This window comes from Phyllostomus hastatus, unplaced genomic scaffold (assembly GCF_019186645.2).
Source record: "Phyllostomus hastatus isolate PE091 unplaced genomic scaffold, TTU_PhHast_1.1 phas_scaffold_12, whole genome shotgun sequence".
In the NCBI taxonomy this organism is placed as follows: Eukaryota; Metazoa; Chordata; class Mammalia; order Chiroptera; family Phyllostomidae; genus Phyllostomus; species Phyllostomus hastatus.
The window spans coordinates 3,410,742-3,424,748 of record NW_025334007.1 but is presented as its reverse complement, the minus strand read 5'-3'; the positions used below and the strand labels follow the sequence as shown (position 1 = coordinate 3,424,748).

Sequence of the window (14,007 nt, the reverse complement as noted above, 5' to 3'; positions counted from 1 at the left end):
TTAAGTTTCAAAACCACAGAGCCATGAATCATAAGTTAAAAGTCATTACTCTGTTCCTTTTTCCTGAACACGTGTGCTAGTCTGGGTGTCCATAGACATGAGATTGGTAGACTGGAGATTTCCCAAGGTTAAAGCAATAGGGACTTTGTCACACCTGTGGGGTATGCAAGGATCCCAAAATGTCTAATCATAGGCACTACATCAAAGCCCATTTTCTCCAATAGACGGAGAGGTCATATCACCCCATCCAAGAGGAAAGGGAGTAATGAGAGTCATACAAATATGGTTTCTTCATTGTACAACTGCTAATTTACCAATAGAAGTCATTTCCCCTTTAACAAGTTTCCTCTTGCTATGTTGCCTAACTGCCAACCAACGATTGTGACACCACCATCATTTCCAGGCAGCCAGACAGACATAAACTACAAAGAAAAAATTTCCATTCGTGTACAGTCATTCACCAGCGATTAGGGAAATGGGCATGAAGAGGAGTGGAGAAGTCAGGGTATATTTGAAAATGTTAGTACAAAGCGTACATAAAATTTCCCTAAAGAGCAGGAATTTTGGAACCAACTGTTTTTAAAATGACAAAAAAATACACCCCTATTCCCCATAAATTTGTGCTTTCATGTTGTGCCAATTTTTTTTACAAAATATTTAAAATAGACTTAGTTTTAAAAAGTATGACATTCATAAGCTGATTTAAATACAATGGAAAAGAATTCTAATAAAATTTATTTTATCATAATGCAAGATGTACCAGTAAAAGCATGTGGTCAAAAGGAAAAGACGTCGAGACCAGAGAATCAAAATGGCCATGGGAAGAAAAGAGTGGTCATATCTCCACCAAGGTCATGCAGGCCCAGTATGTGCAGTCAGCTAAGCATAATAAGTAGCGGACAGACCCATCCAAATCTACCCAAATTGTCTCTACTGTTCTTGTAAATAGATTTTATTTTTTAGAGCAGTTTCAGGTTCACAGCAAAATTGAATGGAAAGGTCAGAGAATTCCCATATGACCCCTACCCCGATACCTACAGCCTCCCCCACTCTCAACATCTCCCATCAGAGTGGTACATTGTTGGGAACTGCCCTGCCTGGTTTCAGAAACTGTAACCAGCCCCCATGGCTAAGGCCGAGGGATCTTGGGACCATAAGCTATAAAGCAGACAAAGCTTATCTCCTTGGCAGGGAGGCCACCTTTGCTCCTTTTACTTCACCCTGCCTGGCCCCCAGTGCTTGATCGGTTAGCCAATGATGGGTAAGATTCCTCAAGGGAGGGGTGACCTAAGACAAGCATGGTCATGGGGGGCCCCCAGGGAAGGAGTTGGGGGGCTATAGAAAAAGGGGGTGATGGACCCTTACCCCTAGGCTTTGACATAACCTGAGTCCTCTTTCTGTCTGCAAGAAGTCTCCTAATCTCTTTGCTGCCTTACTTCCCCTGCCTGACTTAAGCCTGAAACAATGCCGGAGGTGGGTGCCGCCCTGTGCTGGAAAGGGCAAGTTCCCTAGGGCAGTCAGGCCTAAGAAAGAATGCATTAAATCCTAAGAAACCTACTTTGCTAACACCCTCAATTTAAATAATAAGAGACCAAGCAGGAAGTGAGTTTGTTCCCCAAAGTTTCATGGCCCTTTAGCTATCTGACCCTGACTCAGAATAGGCCCTCAGAGTTCTCTGAATGTTATCTATTGCTTAATCATTTCTGCCTAACAATGACTGATGAACTTTATTCCTGTGCAAATTAAACCCAATAAAAGCTTGTCAAGGCAAAGGTTGGGGTGCTCTCCTCTTGAGAGGGTGGCTGCACTATCGCTTTTCCTCCACAGGACTCAGTAGTCCATGTGAATTTGTCTCGTATCTCATCTACAATGTTGTGGACCCCACGAGCCAGGGTCCACATCAGTACATTAATTACAGCTGATGAACCTACATTGATTGACACATTGTTATCACCCAGAGTCCATAGTTAACAGTAGGGTGCATTTTCAGCGTGTGCATTCTATGGGTTTAGACAAATGTAGAATGACATATATCCACCTTTGTGATATCAACACAAGAGTACTTTCACTGCCCTGAAAATCCTCTGTCTCTGTACTCCACCAAGTCTTCCCCACTCCCACCCCAAAACATCCCCTGGCTAGCACTGATCTTTGTACTGTCTCCACAGTTTTGGCCTTTTTAGAATGTCATAGTTGGAATCATACAGCGTGTAGCCTTTTCAGATTGCCTTCTTTCACTTTGTAATATGCATTTAAGATTCCTCCATGCCTTTTCATGGCTTGATAGCTTATTTCTTTTTGGCACTGAATATTTCATTGTGTACATGTGCCACAGTTTATGTATCCATTTACCAACTGAAAGACACCTTGGTTGCTTCCAACTTTGGCAATTGTTTTTTTAAAAAGGTGCTATAAACATCTGGTGCAAGTTTGGTATAAACATAAGTTTTCAACTTCTTTGGGTAAATACTGAGGACTGCAATTGCTGCATTGTATGGCAAGAGTATGTTTAGCTTTGTAAGAAACCGCCAAAGTGTCTTCCAAAATGGCTGAAGCATTTTGCATTCCAAGCAGCAGTGGCTGAGAGTTCCTGTTGCTCAATGTCCTCACCAGCTTTTGATGTTTCAGTGATGGCTTAATTATGTATACATAAAATGTTTATGTATTTATAGTATAGTTGCAAGAAGTGTACTGTTGTTTCATTGTAGGTTGGATTTTATTGAGTTCTTTTTTTTTAGAGGGAGAGAGAGAGAGAGGAAGGAAGGGAGAAACAGAGGGAGGCAAACATTGATGTGAAAAAGAAACATTCATCAGTTGCCTCCTGTACATGCCCTCAGTTGAGGATGAACCCGCAACCCAGGCATGTGCCCTGAGTGTGAACCAAACCAGTGACTTTTCAGTTTGTGAGATGACATCCAACCCACTGAGCCACACCAGTCCGGGGTCCATATTTTTATGTATCCCTATATATCTTAACAAAAGACAGAAAATAAAAAGAAACATACAACTTTGTTTCTCTGCTATTAGCCACTGGAGGCTTAGAGACATGTGAAAAAAGAAAGACAAAATAAACAAGCCCACATGCCCTGGGTGGTATAGCTCAGTGGATTGAGCACCAGCCTGTGAACCAAAGGGTCGCAGGTTTGATTCCCAGTCAGGGCACAGGCCTGGGTTTCAGGCCAGGTCCCTGGTGGTGGGCCCACAAGAGGCAACCACACATTGATGTTTCTCTTCCTCTCTTTCTCCCTCCCTTCCCCTCTGTCTAAACATACATAAAATATTTTTTAAAAAAAAGCCCATGAAAGAGAAAGCATGGTGAAAATAAGAGGAATGTGACACCAGAAAGCCAAAGGGATGCTGAGGGAAGGAAATAAAAACAGCCAGTGACAATGGTCCTGCCTTAAGCACCACTTTGTCCTTAACAAAACCTCAAGGGCATTTCAGGTATCTTCCAAAGCCCCAGAACCTTGAAAACCTCTCAACTTGCATCAGCTGCAAGTTTCCAAACATGTTTGGAAAATGAGAAAAGTTCTGAATGCTCATACTGTGATTTTCCCCAAAGACCCAATGTCTTGGTTGTAACCAAAAATGACCATGAATTAAATTCTGTGAGGAATAGAGATCACACCAAAATGTACTCATTGTGTCATTTATTTGTTGCCATGCCACATAACAAACCACTCCAGAGCCAAGTGGCCAGAAACAATCATTTATTATTTCTTATGACTCTATGAACAAGCTGGGATCTGCTAGGTGATTTCCCTGTGATCTAGGTGAGATTGGCTAAGGTCACTCATTCAACTAAGCCACCCATTTAGCAGCTACAATCAATGGGAGTTCTGCTGGGGCTGATCTATCCAAGATGGCTTCATTCACATATCTGGAAGTGGGTGCTGGTCAGCTGGAGTGCCATTGTTCTCCTGCACCGTGCTTCTTATCTACTAGTTGATTAGATTGGCTTTCTTACAGCACTGCAGCTGGGTTCCAATAGGGAAAGACCCACTTTAGTATAAGCATGTATCAAGCCTTTGCTTACATCATGCTTACTAATATTCCATTGTTCATGCAAGTCATGGGGCACAAGTCCAGTCTTCTCTGCACGCATAAAGGGACAGACATTGGGTTGTGACCAATAAGGGTGGTTGAAGCTAGACCACGTAAAGCAGTTATGAGGAGGTGGGAATGTGTGTAAGGTAATGGATGGGTTTCGTCAGCCTTTTCAAGAGACATTTTAGTGTTTTGTACTGAAAGGATTCATATGGGCAGCCTTTGACACAATGTACTACAAAAATCAAGTTTATAGTTTGAAATGCTTTTTACAGCTTAAGACTTTGTAGGTATAGCCCTACTTGTGGCAGCTATATGCCTTTATTTTGTATCCAGCAGCAAAGCCTGCAATAAAACTTTACAACAATCAAAAATGTGGAAGGGTACAACACAAGGACTTGATTATCAGAAAGCATGACTCATCAGGAGTCACCTATATAAGTCAATGACATTCATTCATTCGATTACTTATAGAACACGCATACCTTAGGGATATAATGATGGTCCAAGCAAAATCCTTGGCATTTGGGGAGCCTAGCTCCTTGCATTTGAGGGGTAGGTGTAGGGAGAAAGTAGCAGGAATCCGCATCCTTAACAAGTACCCTAGGTGATTCTGACATAGACAAATGTTTGAGAGCTTGTGCCTTAAGCTTTTCTCTATCAATATTCTAAGTGGATTACTTGATTGTTAGCAGGAAATTAAGATTTGTGAGGAAAGAGCACTAACACAAGTTGTAAGACAGATATCTCTTACTACTCAGTTTTGTCAGCTCCTATGTCAACATTATAAATGTCCAAACCTGTAAGAATTTTTATGAGTTTATTTGAGCCAAACTGATGACAATTGCCAGGAAGCAAAACCTCAATGGATTGAGAAACTGTTCTGGAAATGGCAGTTTTGCACAGAATTTTATAACATTACAATCGAAAGGAGGCATAAGTGGGTTACATGAAATCCATTGGTGATAGATTAGGGAAGCAGGAGAAAACAAAGGTGGAGGGGGAACCTCTGAGACTGGATAAAAAGTAAAATGATAGGCACATCTTTTAACTAGGTGGGTACAGGATAGCTAACAGGCAAAAACTAACATGATAACGATCACAATGAGGGGATTTGTTGTCTCTGCTTTGGTGTGGCTGTTATGTTGAGAGATGGTGGGGTGGAGCAGGAAGTTGCTTTGATATTTCAAAGGCTTGTTTATCAGGTATGTTATCCTAGATGCCAAAAGACAACAGTCTCAGTTAAAGTGGAAATTGTGTGTTTTCACTTGAAGATTGACTTTTGTTAGAGAAAAATAGTGCCCTAGGACAAGACTCCGCAGCATGAACTGCTTCTGTTAAAAAGTTTTCACTTCAGACCATCCTATGTGGTTACTTCAGGTCTCTGAGTTTGTAATGCTGCCTCCACTATGCAGGCCTCCCCTGAGCTTTTTAGAATGTGGCCCCTTCTCATCCACACTTAGGAAAAGAAAGATTCCTGCAGAGTCATAGCCCAGTGGTTCTCATTGTGCAGTCCCTGTACCATCAGCATCAGCATCACCTGGGAACGTGGTAGAAATGTAAATTCTCAGATCTCACCTACTGAACCAAAATGTCTGGGGTTGGGGCCCAGCAACCAGGTTTTAACAAGTACTCTAGGTGGTTCTGATGTAGGTGAAGTTTGAGATTCATGGCCAATTTCTAACTCTGTTACAACTGCAACATTGCATGAAGTGATACATAATTTTAGATAGTTACACTGAAATTTTTTAACATGCATGTGAGTAGATTCTCCAGTTTGCCTGTGGGGCAGGGAGGGAGGGAGGCTATTTTTAACTTCCATCTGAGTAGATTCTCCAGTTTGCTTGTGTGTGGGGGGAACTTGGCTATTTTTATCAAGTATATTTAAATTCTTAATCTGTCTTTAACTCTGCTACCTTGAGCAAATCACTTCTTATATCTGCCTAAATCATCCCAATCCGATAAAATAAAGGAGTGTCTGTGCTCTTTGTTGCCATCTTTCCAGCAATAACTTTCCATGTTATGTTTTCCACATCCACGTCAATCCCTTGCCAAATTGTCATTAGCATAGCAAAGAGAGATTAAGGAAAGGCTACTTTACCAAATAGACTAGGCTAGACAAAATAAGTCAGGCAAATATAAGAAGACCAGGAAGTGTTACTCTACCATGCACACAAAAAGGATTCTCTAGGGAAACGTAGTGTTCCTTCTTATATAAATTATGTTGTGTAAATTAACAAACAGGAAAAGTCAGAGAAGTAAATGGGAATTAACATTGATTTCTTGCTCTACCAGTCAGAAATCACCACAGTGAGCTTCAGATGACTCAAGCTAAGCTACTTAAATCATTTGCATGAAAGACCTTGATCTTCACCTTTGGCTTTCTTTGGTGAAAACAGACTTGCCAGTGAGAAGGCATCTTGCCTTTCATGATTAACCACGCTGCTTGCAGAGTGTTTTCACAGGCATTATGTCACATTAACCCACCCACATCAGAGACATTTTCCCCGTGTTACCAATGAGCAAAAAGAAGCCATGGGAGGAAATGAGTTACTTAAGGTCAGGAAGATCAAATATTGAATGGCAGGGCCAAGATCAGACCTTAGCTTTCCAATCCAATATTTCTTCCACTGCTTTGTCTTTCAGATCTGGGGTGGGTGGCAGGGACATCAAGGTAGACTAGCATCCTACTTTCTTTCTCTTTATCCATTTTCCTTCCTACTATTTCTCACCTTTCATTCCCTCAGGCTGCTGGGAAGTACACTAGGCTTGATGTCAGATGATCAAAATTCTAGTTCTGGCCCTGCCACAAATGGCTGAACCTTTAGACAAGTCATCCAGGCTCTCTGGCCTCAGGTGCCCCATTGATACTTCCAACTTTGTCTCAATGGTAGCATGACAAATGAAATGAGAATGTTATAGAACAGACCCGGTGGAGGGTGGGGGGCGGAGGGTGAATGATATACTATTACCGAATAGACCCACCCTTGTGCTCTGGGGGTCGCCCACACTGTACTAGGTTCGCCTTGCCCACTACCAGGGAAAGATGTCTCTCGATGCCAGAGATTGGTGAAAAGCAAAGGGATTGTTTATTTAAAGAGTTATACAAACTTAAGCGTAATAACTTAATGTCTTCATTGAGATCCCAAAGTCCTTTAGAATACCCACAAATGCACAGTCCTTCCTTCCCCCTCTGCTCAGTCAGGGATACCATATCTCAGAAAAAGAAATAGAAGTCCATGATTCTTCTCTGCCCAAGCTGCATGGCCCCCAAAAGACCCTGCATGGCTGCCACACCTGGGTTTAAATCCCAGCACCAATCTTCCTCTGTTGCACCATTTCCGACTCCTCCCACAATTGGCCACAGCTGCCAGCATTCCCATATTCTTCCAGCTTTACTGGGCTGCCTTAGTAAGTCCAGGCAGGTGTGCCCATGTGGTGTGGAGCCAATCATCTCCAAGCTCTTATGCAGGCACCGTAACCAGGGGGATTTGCCTCCTAGTTGCATCACTCCCATCCTCCTGGCTCAAAGCATGACCACAGCTGTTTAACATATCTATGAAACCAGTTGAAGGTTATAGATATGTTAAATGACCATTCTACAGGTTATCTGCAAAATTGCTGCTATTCAAAACAGCTTTCCATGGCCCTGCTCCATGTGTCCCATCCCCCAGCTCAGACTTGTGGGGGTGAGGACATCCTTTATATATTTTTTTTCTAATATTTCCTGGACACCGAGTTCTGGACCCCATTCCAAATCCCTATTTGGGGCCCTCCCTTGGCTGCACCCTGTTACAAGAACATCTATTGACTGATTTTTACATTTATTTAAATTTGAGTTTTCAGTCTGCAGATGTAGCTTAAAGAACCAAGAAAGAGCAGATAAATGGGAATAATTCCAAAAGAAAAATGGGTCTATGAGAGTCAGAATAAATATTTAGGGTGTGGAGCTGAGGTAGGCTGGGTTAGACTCTTCCCATTTAGGACCCTTCTCTTTGACCTTCCTTGATCTCTAAAAGGAAGCTTAGGTGTACGTGATTCCCGAAAGCTCAAATAATATTTTGGACTGCCAGTTTTGTTTCCGTGAAAGAAATGAACATGTGGAATACAGACTATTGTGAAGACCATAATATATTTGAGAATCTCTCGTGTACATCTAGCCCAACTTATTCTGAATGTCTGAATTCCAGTCCCACTCTACTGCCGAACAAATAATTTGCTGTCCTGTTAGAATCTGAGAGTCAAAAGTGTGTGAAAGTTCAAACATGGTCAGGAATTTTTTTTTAATGAAATCAATGTAGTAGGTTAGATGGCTTTCTAGAGTCTCAGAAATCCTTATCCACATCATTCAATTAATGTCTTTCCTGGTGTTTGGAGGCACATTAGCCTACTTACTCTACAAGCCTGTGTGCCTATCTGTGTTTTTTCCTCTTCCAGGAAATTCAGAAATACCGATTCATCTGTATCCCTGTCCTAAAGCAAGCCAGTTTATCAGTAGTTATCAAATGCAGCATCTCCATAAACAGGCCTCATCTGAAACACCAGGATTTGATTTCTAAACAGAGCCTAGGACAATTTACTTCCAGGGTAAGTGTAGTAAAACACAGAGGTAGACAGATGAGGTAGCATAGAGAGGAAGGCTAGAGGGGGAAAAGAACTGATGTTTCAGAACACTGAAAGGTTGGGGAAAGGGATGGAAAAAAGGGAGAGAGTGGTAATAGTAGAGTGCTTTAGAAATTGATAGAAAGCATGGTGGTTTACAAAATCAACGCAGTGGTTTTCAAGCAGCATTTTTTGAAAATTCTATGCAATAGAATAAAACAATGTGGAACACATAGCACAGAGGAATAAATATTGTTTTGGAAGCATTTTTAACATATGTGAATGAAGAGGTTCAGGACAGTCTTCCCCCAGGTGTGACACTTCGGCATGTGAATTATTTTATTTTTAAAAAGATTTTATGTATTTATTTTTAGAGATGGGGGTAGGATGAGGAGGGAGAGATGGAGAGAAACATCAATGTGTGCTTTCCCCTCCCGTGCCCCCCACTGGGGACCTGGCCTGAAACCCAGGCATGTGTCCTGACCCACCGGGTACTGAACCAGCAACCCTTTGGTTTGCAGTCCCGCACTCAATCCACTGAGCCACACCAGCCAGGGGTGAATGACTTTTATTTCTTTTTAATTTAAAAAAATGCTTTGTTCATTAAGCTGTATTTACTTTTATATAAGTATAGTTGGTATACATTATTATGATTCAGGTGTACAATATAGTGATTTGAAATTTATATACCTTACAATGTGATCACCCTTCTAAGTCTAGTAATCATCTGTCAGTGTGCAAATTTATCACAACATTATTGATTATATTCCTCTTAACCTTTTTCACCCATCCCTCACCCCCCTTTCACCCTCCCCTCTGGCAACCATCCATTTGATCTCTGTTTCTGTGAGTTTCTTTGTTTTGTTTGTTCATTTTTCCTAGATTCCACATATAAATGAAACCATATGGTATTTGTCTTCCTCTGACATGTGAATTGTTTTTGGCTGAAGGCAATGGAGACCCTGCTGGCTCAGGAGAATCATTTACCTCTCCCTTAAATAATTCAGATGGGGGGGGGGGGTTGTTCCTTATGCGTTATCAGAAATTACTTTTTATGACCTATATATAGGGTAGGGCAAATTTCTAATCACACAGCATCTGCTCTTCTTATAATTCTGAGAATGACCTTCTTCCCCTCTGAAGCTTCAGGTGCCTCACCTCAAACTTAACCCGGAACGCCATAGAGGCCTCGTTTTCCCTTTCTGTCTCTGAACCTCTCATGCATGTAGGTCTCTGACTCTGTCATGCATGTGGGGTTTGTATCAATATGTATGCAATTGAATGTAGTTATTTTCTCTTGTTACTCTGTTTCATGTGGATTTTATTATTAGACCGGCGGAAAGAACCTAGGATTGAGAAAAGTTTCTTCCACCCTCACATACATACATACATACATACATAAAATGTAGTTTTGTATATGTAACTGTAACATATACTATAAATAAATGCACGTGGACACACGCCTGGGGCTCCTCTATAAACTATTTCCTACAGTGGGCCTTAGTCTAAAGTTTGAAAGCTCCTGAAACACAAGACCGGAAAGGAGCTTGGCAAGGTAAATTCAAGGTCAAGTGAGAGCCCCTTTTCTCTGCGTTTGTGGACCGAAGTAGTTAAAAGAGGGAGAGGAAACGGCATGTGAGGAAGGCACCAGAGTGAGGTCAAGAGAGGAGGAAGAGAGGGCGCTTCGGGACAGGAAGGTGCTTTCTGCCAGGATAGTCAATTGAGGGACCTTGGGAGGTTAATTTTGAGCGCCTCCTTTAAATGGTAAATCAAAAGAACTTCCGCGTCCCCTGTCCCTGAAAAGCTAACAAAGATAAGGGATTCGCGCTGTTCCTGCAGGTGACATTACTTGGGGTCTGTCGCTGTAGAGGGGATTATTATCGTTAACCCGGGGCCAGGAGTTCGTAAGGTGGGCGGGGCATCGGGAGCGCGGGAATGCCCGGCGGGTCGCTCAGGTCTAAGGAGCGATTCACACCGCACAGAGCACAGATCCTCAGAGAAACAAGCATTTCTGCACTTTGGGACCCATTCGCAGGCAGTAGGCCCAGGGCGCGGAAGGCGTCGGTGGGGCCGTGCCCTTGCAGCAGGGTAGTGGCCCTCCCTGCCAATGGGCAGAACCCGCCTCCGCTCCCGGCCCAGCCGCAGGTTGGCTCAGCCGCCGCCGCCGGGTCCCACGTGACATACCGCGCGGGCCACCGCCCCCGCCGCGCCCAGGCCCCGCCCCCGTGACGTCCCAGAGCCCTCTGATTGTCCGGACGTGCACTGTCTTTCTGCGTTTGTCAATTGGCCGGTCTGCTAGACAGCGCCCCTGCAGCCACGCCTCTGGAGTCCTGGGGAACGCGGTTGGGGACGGGCTTGGGCCAGAGGGGCGGAGTGAGAAGACTCCGCGCGGGTAAAGGGGCTGTCTAGAGCACCGACTGATCATTTTGCGGTCACACGCTGCCTTCCCCTCCTCCGCTGGCCGCCGTCACCCGGGAAACCGGCCACGATCTCCCGCCGACCCGAAGCTGGTTTCATGGCAGCCGCGAAGAAAGCAGTTTTGGGGCCGTTGGTGGGGGCAGTGGACCAGGGCACCAGCTCGACGCGCTTTTTGGTGAGCCCCGAGTGACATTTGAGGAGCTGAGCCAGGACGGGAACCCCGGGACGCCGGCGCTGGGTGTTGCGTCCCCATCCCGTGCCTCCCTCGGCCCCCCGGGTTTCCTGCCTCCAGGCAAGGGAAGGAGGCCAAGGCCCCCAGAACAGGACCTGCCACGCTGGAGCTGCTCCGCCTGGGCCTGGGGACCTCGGCTTCTCGAGACCCCGGCGGCCAAGGTCCCGGGGTCCCGGGGCTGAGCAGCCCCGGCCTCGGTGGTGGAGCCGGGTCATCTACTAATAGGGGACTCCTCCTCCAAAAGGAACTAGGAATCGGCGAGCATCCGCCCGCCTGCAGCCAGGGACAGGTGGTCACTTTGACCGCTGCTGCGGTCTTCCCCTTGAGCATTTGGCCTGCGGGGCACAGGACGTCCTTGGATGGGGGGAAAGCTGTGTCACGGCTGTGAGAGCCTAACACAACGTCCTTTGGAGCGGTAGAACAAATATAGTATTAGCGTGATGATGCACTGTCATCCTTTCTCACAGAAATTGTAGAAGGTAGAATACTACCGGGGAGTGTGTGTGGGGGGGGGGGGCGGCGGGGGGAGGCGCAGAACACATTAGGAAAGACAGTACCTCGCCTTTACCAGAATCGCAAATTTCAGTTCTCGCACTTTGCCTATTACAAGCACTTCATGCTTCACAGCGTAAAGTGATAGGGAAATTCTGCTTCTCATTTTATTTACTGTACCAGACTGCTATTTAAGTGACTTTCTGCTAGGAATCTTACTCTTAAAGTAATCGAACTAGCTCTGAGTTCAGTAAGATAATTTTAAAATAATTTAAATAAACGGTTGTTGGTTAAGAGCCCATACTTCAATGGGCATTAGACTAACCTGGCAAGTTGATGTGAATATTTAACGATTATTTAGCTCCATCTTCATTACTTTACCTCAAATCATATTTTCACGCATTATTTAGTATGTATGTATGCAGATGTATACTATATGTATACATTATACATACAATGTACATATTAATCCAAACTTCTGTTTAGCTGACCACTTGACTAAAACCTTCATTTGCACCTTTATTTTGATATTGCTCTCTTGTCTACACTGGAAAGCTTTCTGTGCAATTTTAGTTTGAATCTTATTTCAAGAATTACCTTATTTTGAGCTGCCAAGACACAGTTCTACAACCTCTTACATTCTTTATCTTTTGACTACCCAGGGCAGGTTTTGCTTTGTCTTTTCATAAATGTTTATAAAGTAATCCTGATTCAGATGTAAAAATGTTTGCCTAACTTGATTTGATTAATATATACAGGCATCATGGTGTATTTACAATGAAGAAAGGGCCATTAAGACACATGAGTGCTAACTAACTTGTGGGTTGAGTTTTGACACCATATTCGAGAATCCCCCGTGCAAATGCCTGCAGGGACCAGGCAGGTAGAGGTTAGGGGACTGGACTGGAGAGAGAAAACCCAGACCAATGGAATAGTCTATAGTTGCCAAGCAGCAACACAAGCCCAGGATTTCCAGATCTTCAAATTCTCTATGAAAAGGTGGTCCTATTGAGTTTTCAGTGAAAGCTTCCTAGTCTTGAATGTTGGCAACTACCTCAGAAAGCCCCATGGGGGCCAAATCAAACATAGTGATTGTTTTCAAGTTTATACAACCATTGCCTTCTATGAAAGCCTATAAAACGTTTTATAACTTTATACGCTTTTTAGGAGCCAGCCTAACTGTGCTTGTGTCTTTCTTTTTTTTTAAGATTTTATTTATTTTTATAGACAGAGGGGAAGGGACAGAGAGGGAGAGAAACATCAATGTGTAGTTGCCTCTTGTGCGCCCCCTACTGGGGACCTGGCCCGCAACCCAGTTCTGTACCCTGACTGGGAATTGAACTGGCAACCCTTTGGTGTACAGGCCAGCACTCAATCCACTGAGCTACACCAGACAGGGCATGCTTGTCTTCACTCTTCACTCTTGCTCTCCACATGGCCCAAAGATCTTCTTTGTCCACTGCAGGCTGTTCCTGGTCCCTCACATTCTGTTGCCCAAGAGATGTCTTTCCATGCTGGTTGGGAAAGAATAAGTCAACTTCATGTTCTCGCAATCAGTTGCTCAGTATGTGACATGAACAGCACGAGCCATCAAAAGTTGGTTTCTGTTTATTGGGCTCTGTTGGCATGATCTCAATGAGGAAGCTAAGGTGCAAATTCAGGAGATTCCCACCCTGCTTATAGTATGATGTGTAAAAGTCGATCAGTGAAGTGTCTGCTCCCTAAGAAACAACTAAAGAAAGAACGCTTCACAGGTAAATAAAGGATGTAGAGATCCTCTGCAAAGTCAGGAAGAACTTAGGAATGGTTTAGCAAAGTCTTTTTTCCTTTGGTTATAAGGGAAGGGCTTGTTAAACCACTCCCTGCAAAATGCAGATAATAGATTTGCTGAATAAGTGCTTCAATCCCAATGTGATTCCCAGGAGTTCTCCCAATCGTATTGTTCCACGTTGTAAATTGTAAGTTGTAATTATGACTCAAAAATAATTGCTTTCTCACCAAGACTACAGTAGATAAGAACTATCATAAGGAAACTTATAAAGTTAAAGGTCTTTAAATAACTTCCTGGACATTGCTCATGCAATTTGCATATCCAGTTCAACTTTCAAAAGACCAATAACCTCTCCAAGCTTCTCACCTTTCTCTCATAAAGGACACAAGTTTTCTTTATTCGTGGTCTTTTATCCAATGGAAACGCCTCCTCTTCTATGCCCCAT

At 43.7% G+C, this 14,007-nt stretch overlaps 1 protein-coding gene across 6 annotated transcripts in view; it reads left to right on the top strand.

The window, feature by feature from the left end:
* Positions 1-10,989: 10,989 nt before the first annotated feature.
* GK (glycerol kinase) overlaps positions 10,990-14,007 on the top strand; it is a 70,380-nt gene continuing 67,362 nt past the window's right edge. For 2 of the 6 annotated variants that reach the window (XM_045855973.1, XM_045855979.1), the window contains exon 1: positions 10,992-11,242. In XM_045855973.1, coding sequence (XP_045711929.1) covers positions 11,165-11,242 — 78 coding nt within the window. In that variant the 5' untranslated portion in view covers positions 10,992-11,164. Of the gene's footprint in view, positions 11,243-14,007 lie in introns of all 6 variants that reach the window. The other 4 variants (XM_045855978.1, XM_045855975.1, XM_045855976.1 and 1 more) reach the window with 4 other exon arrangements.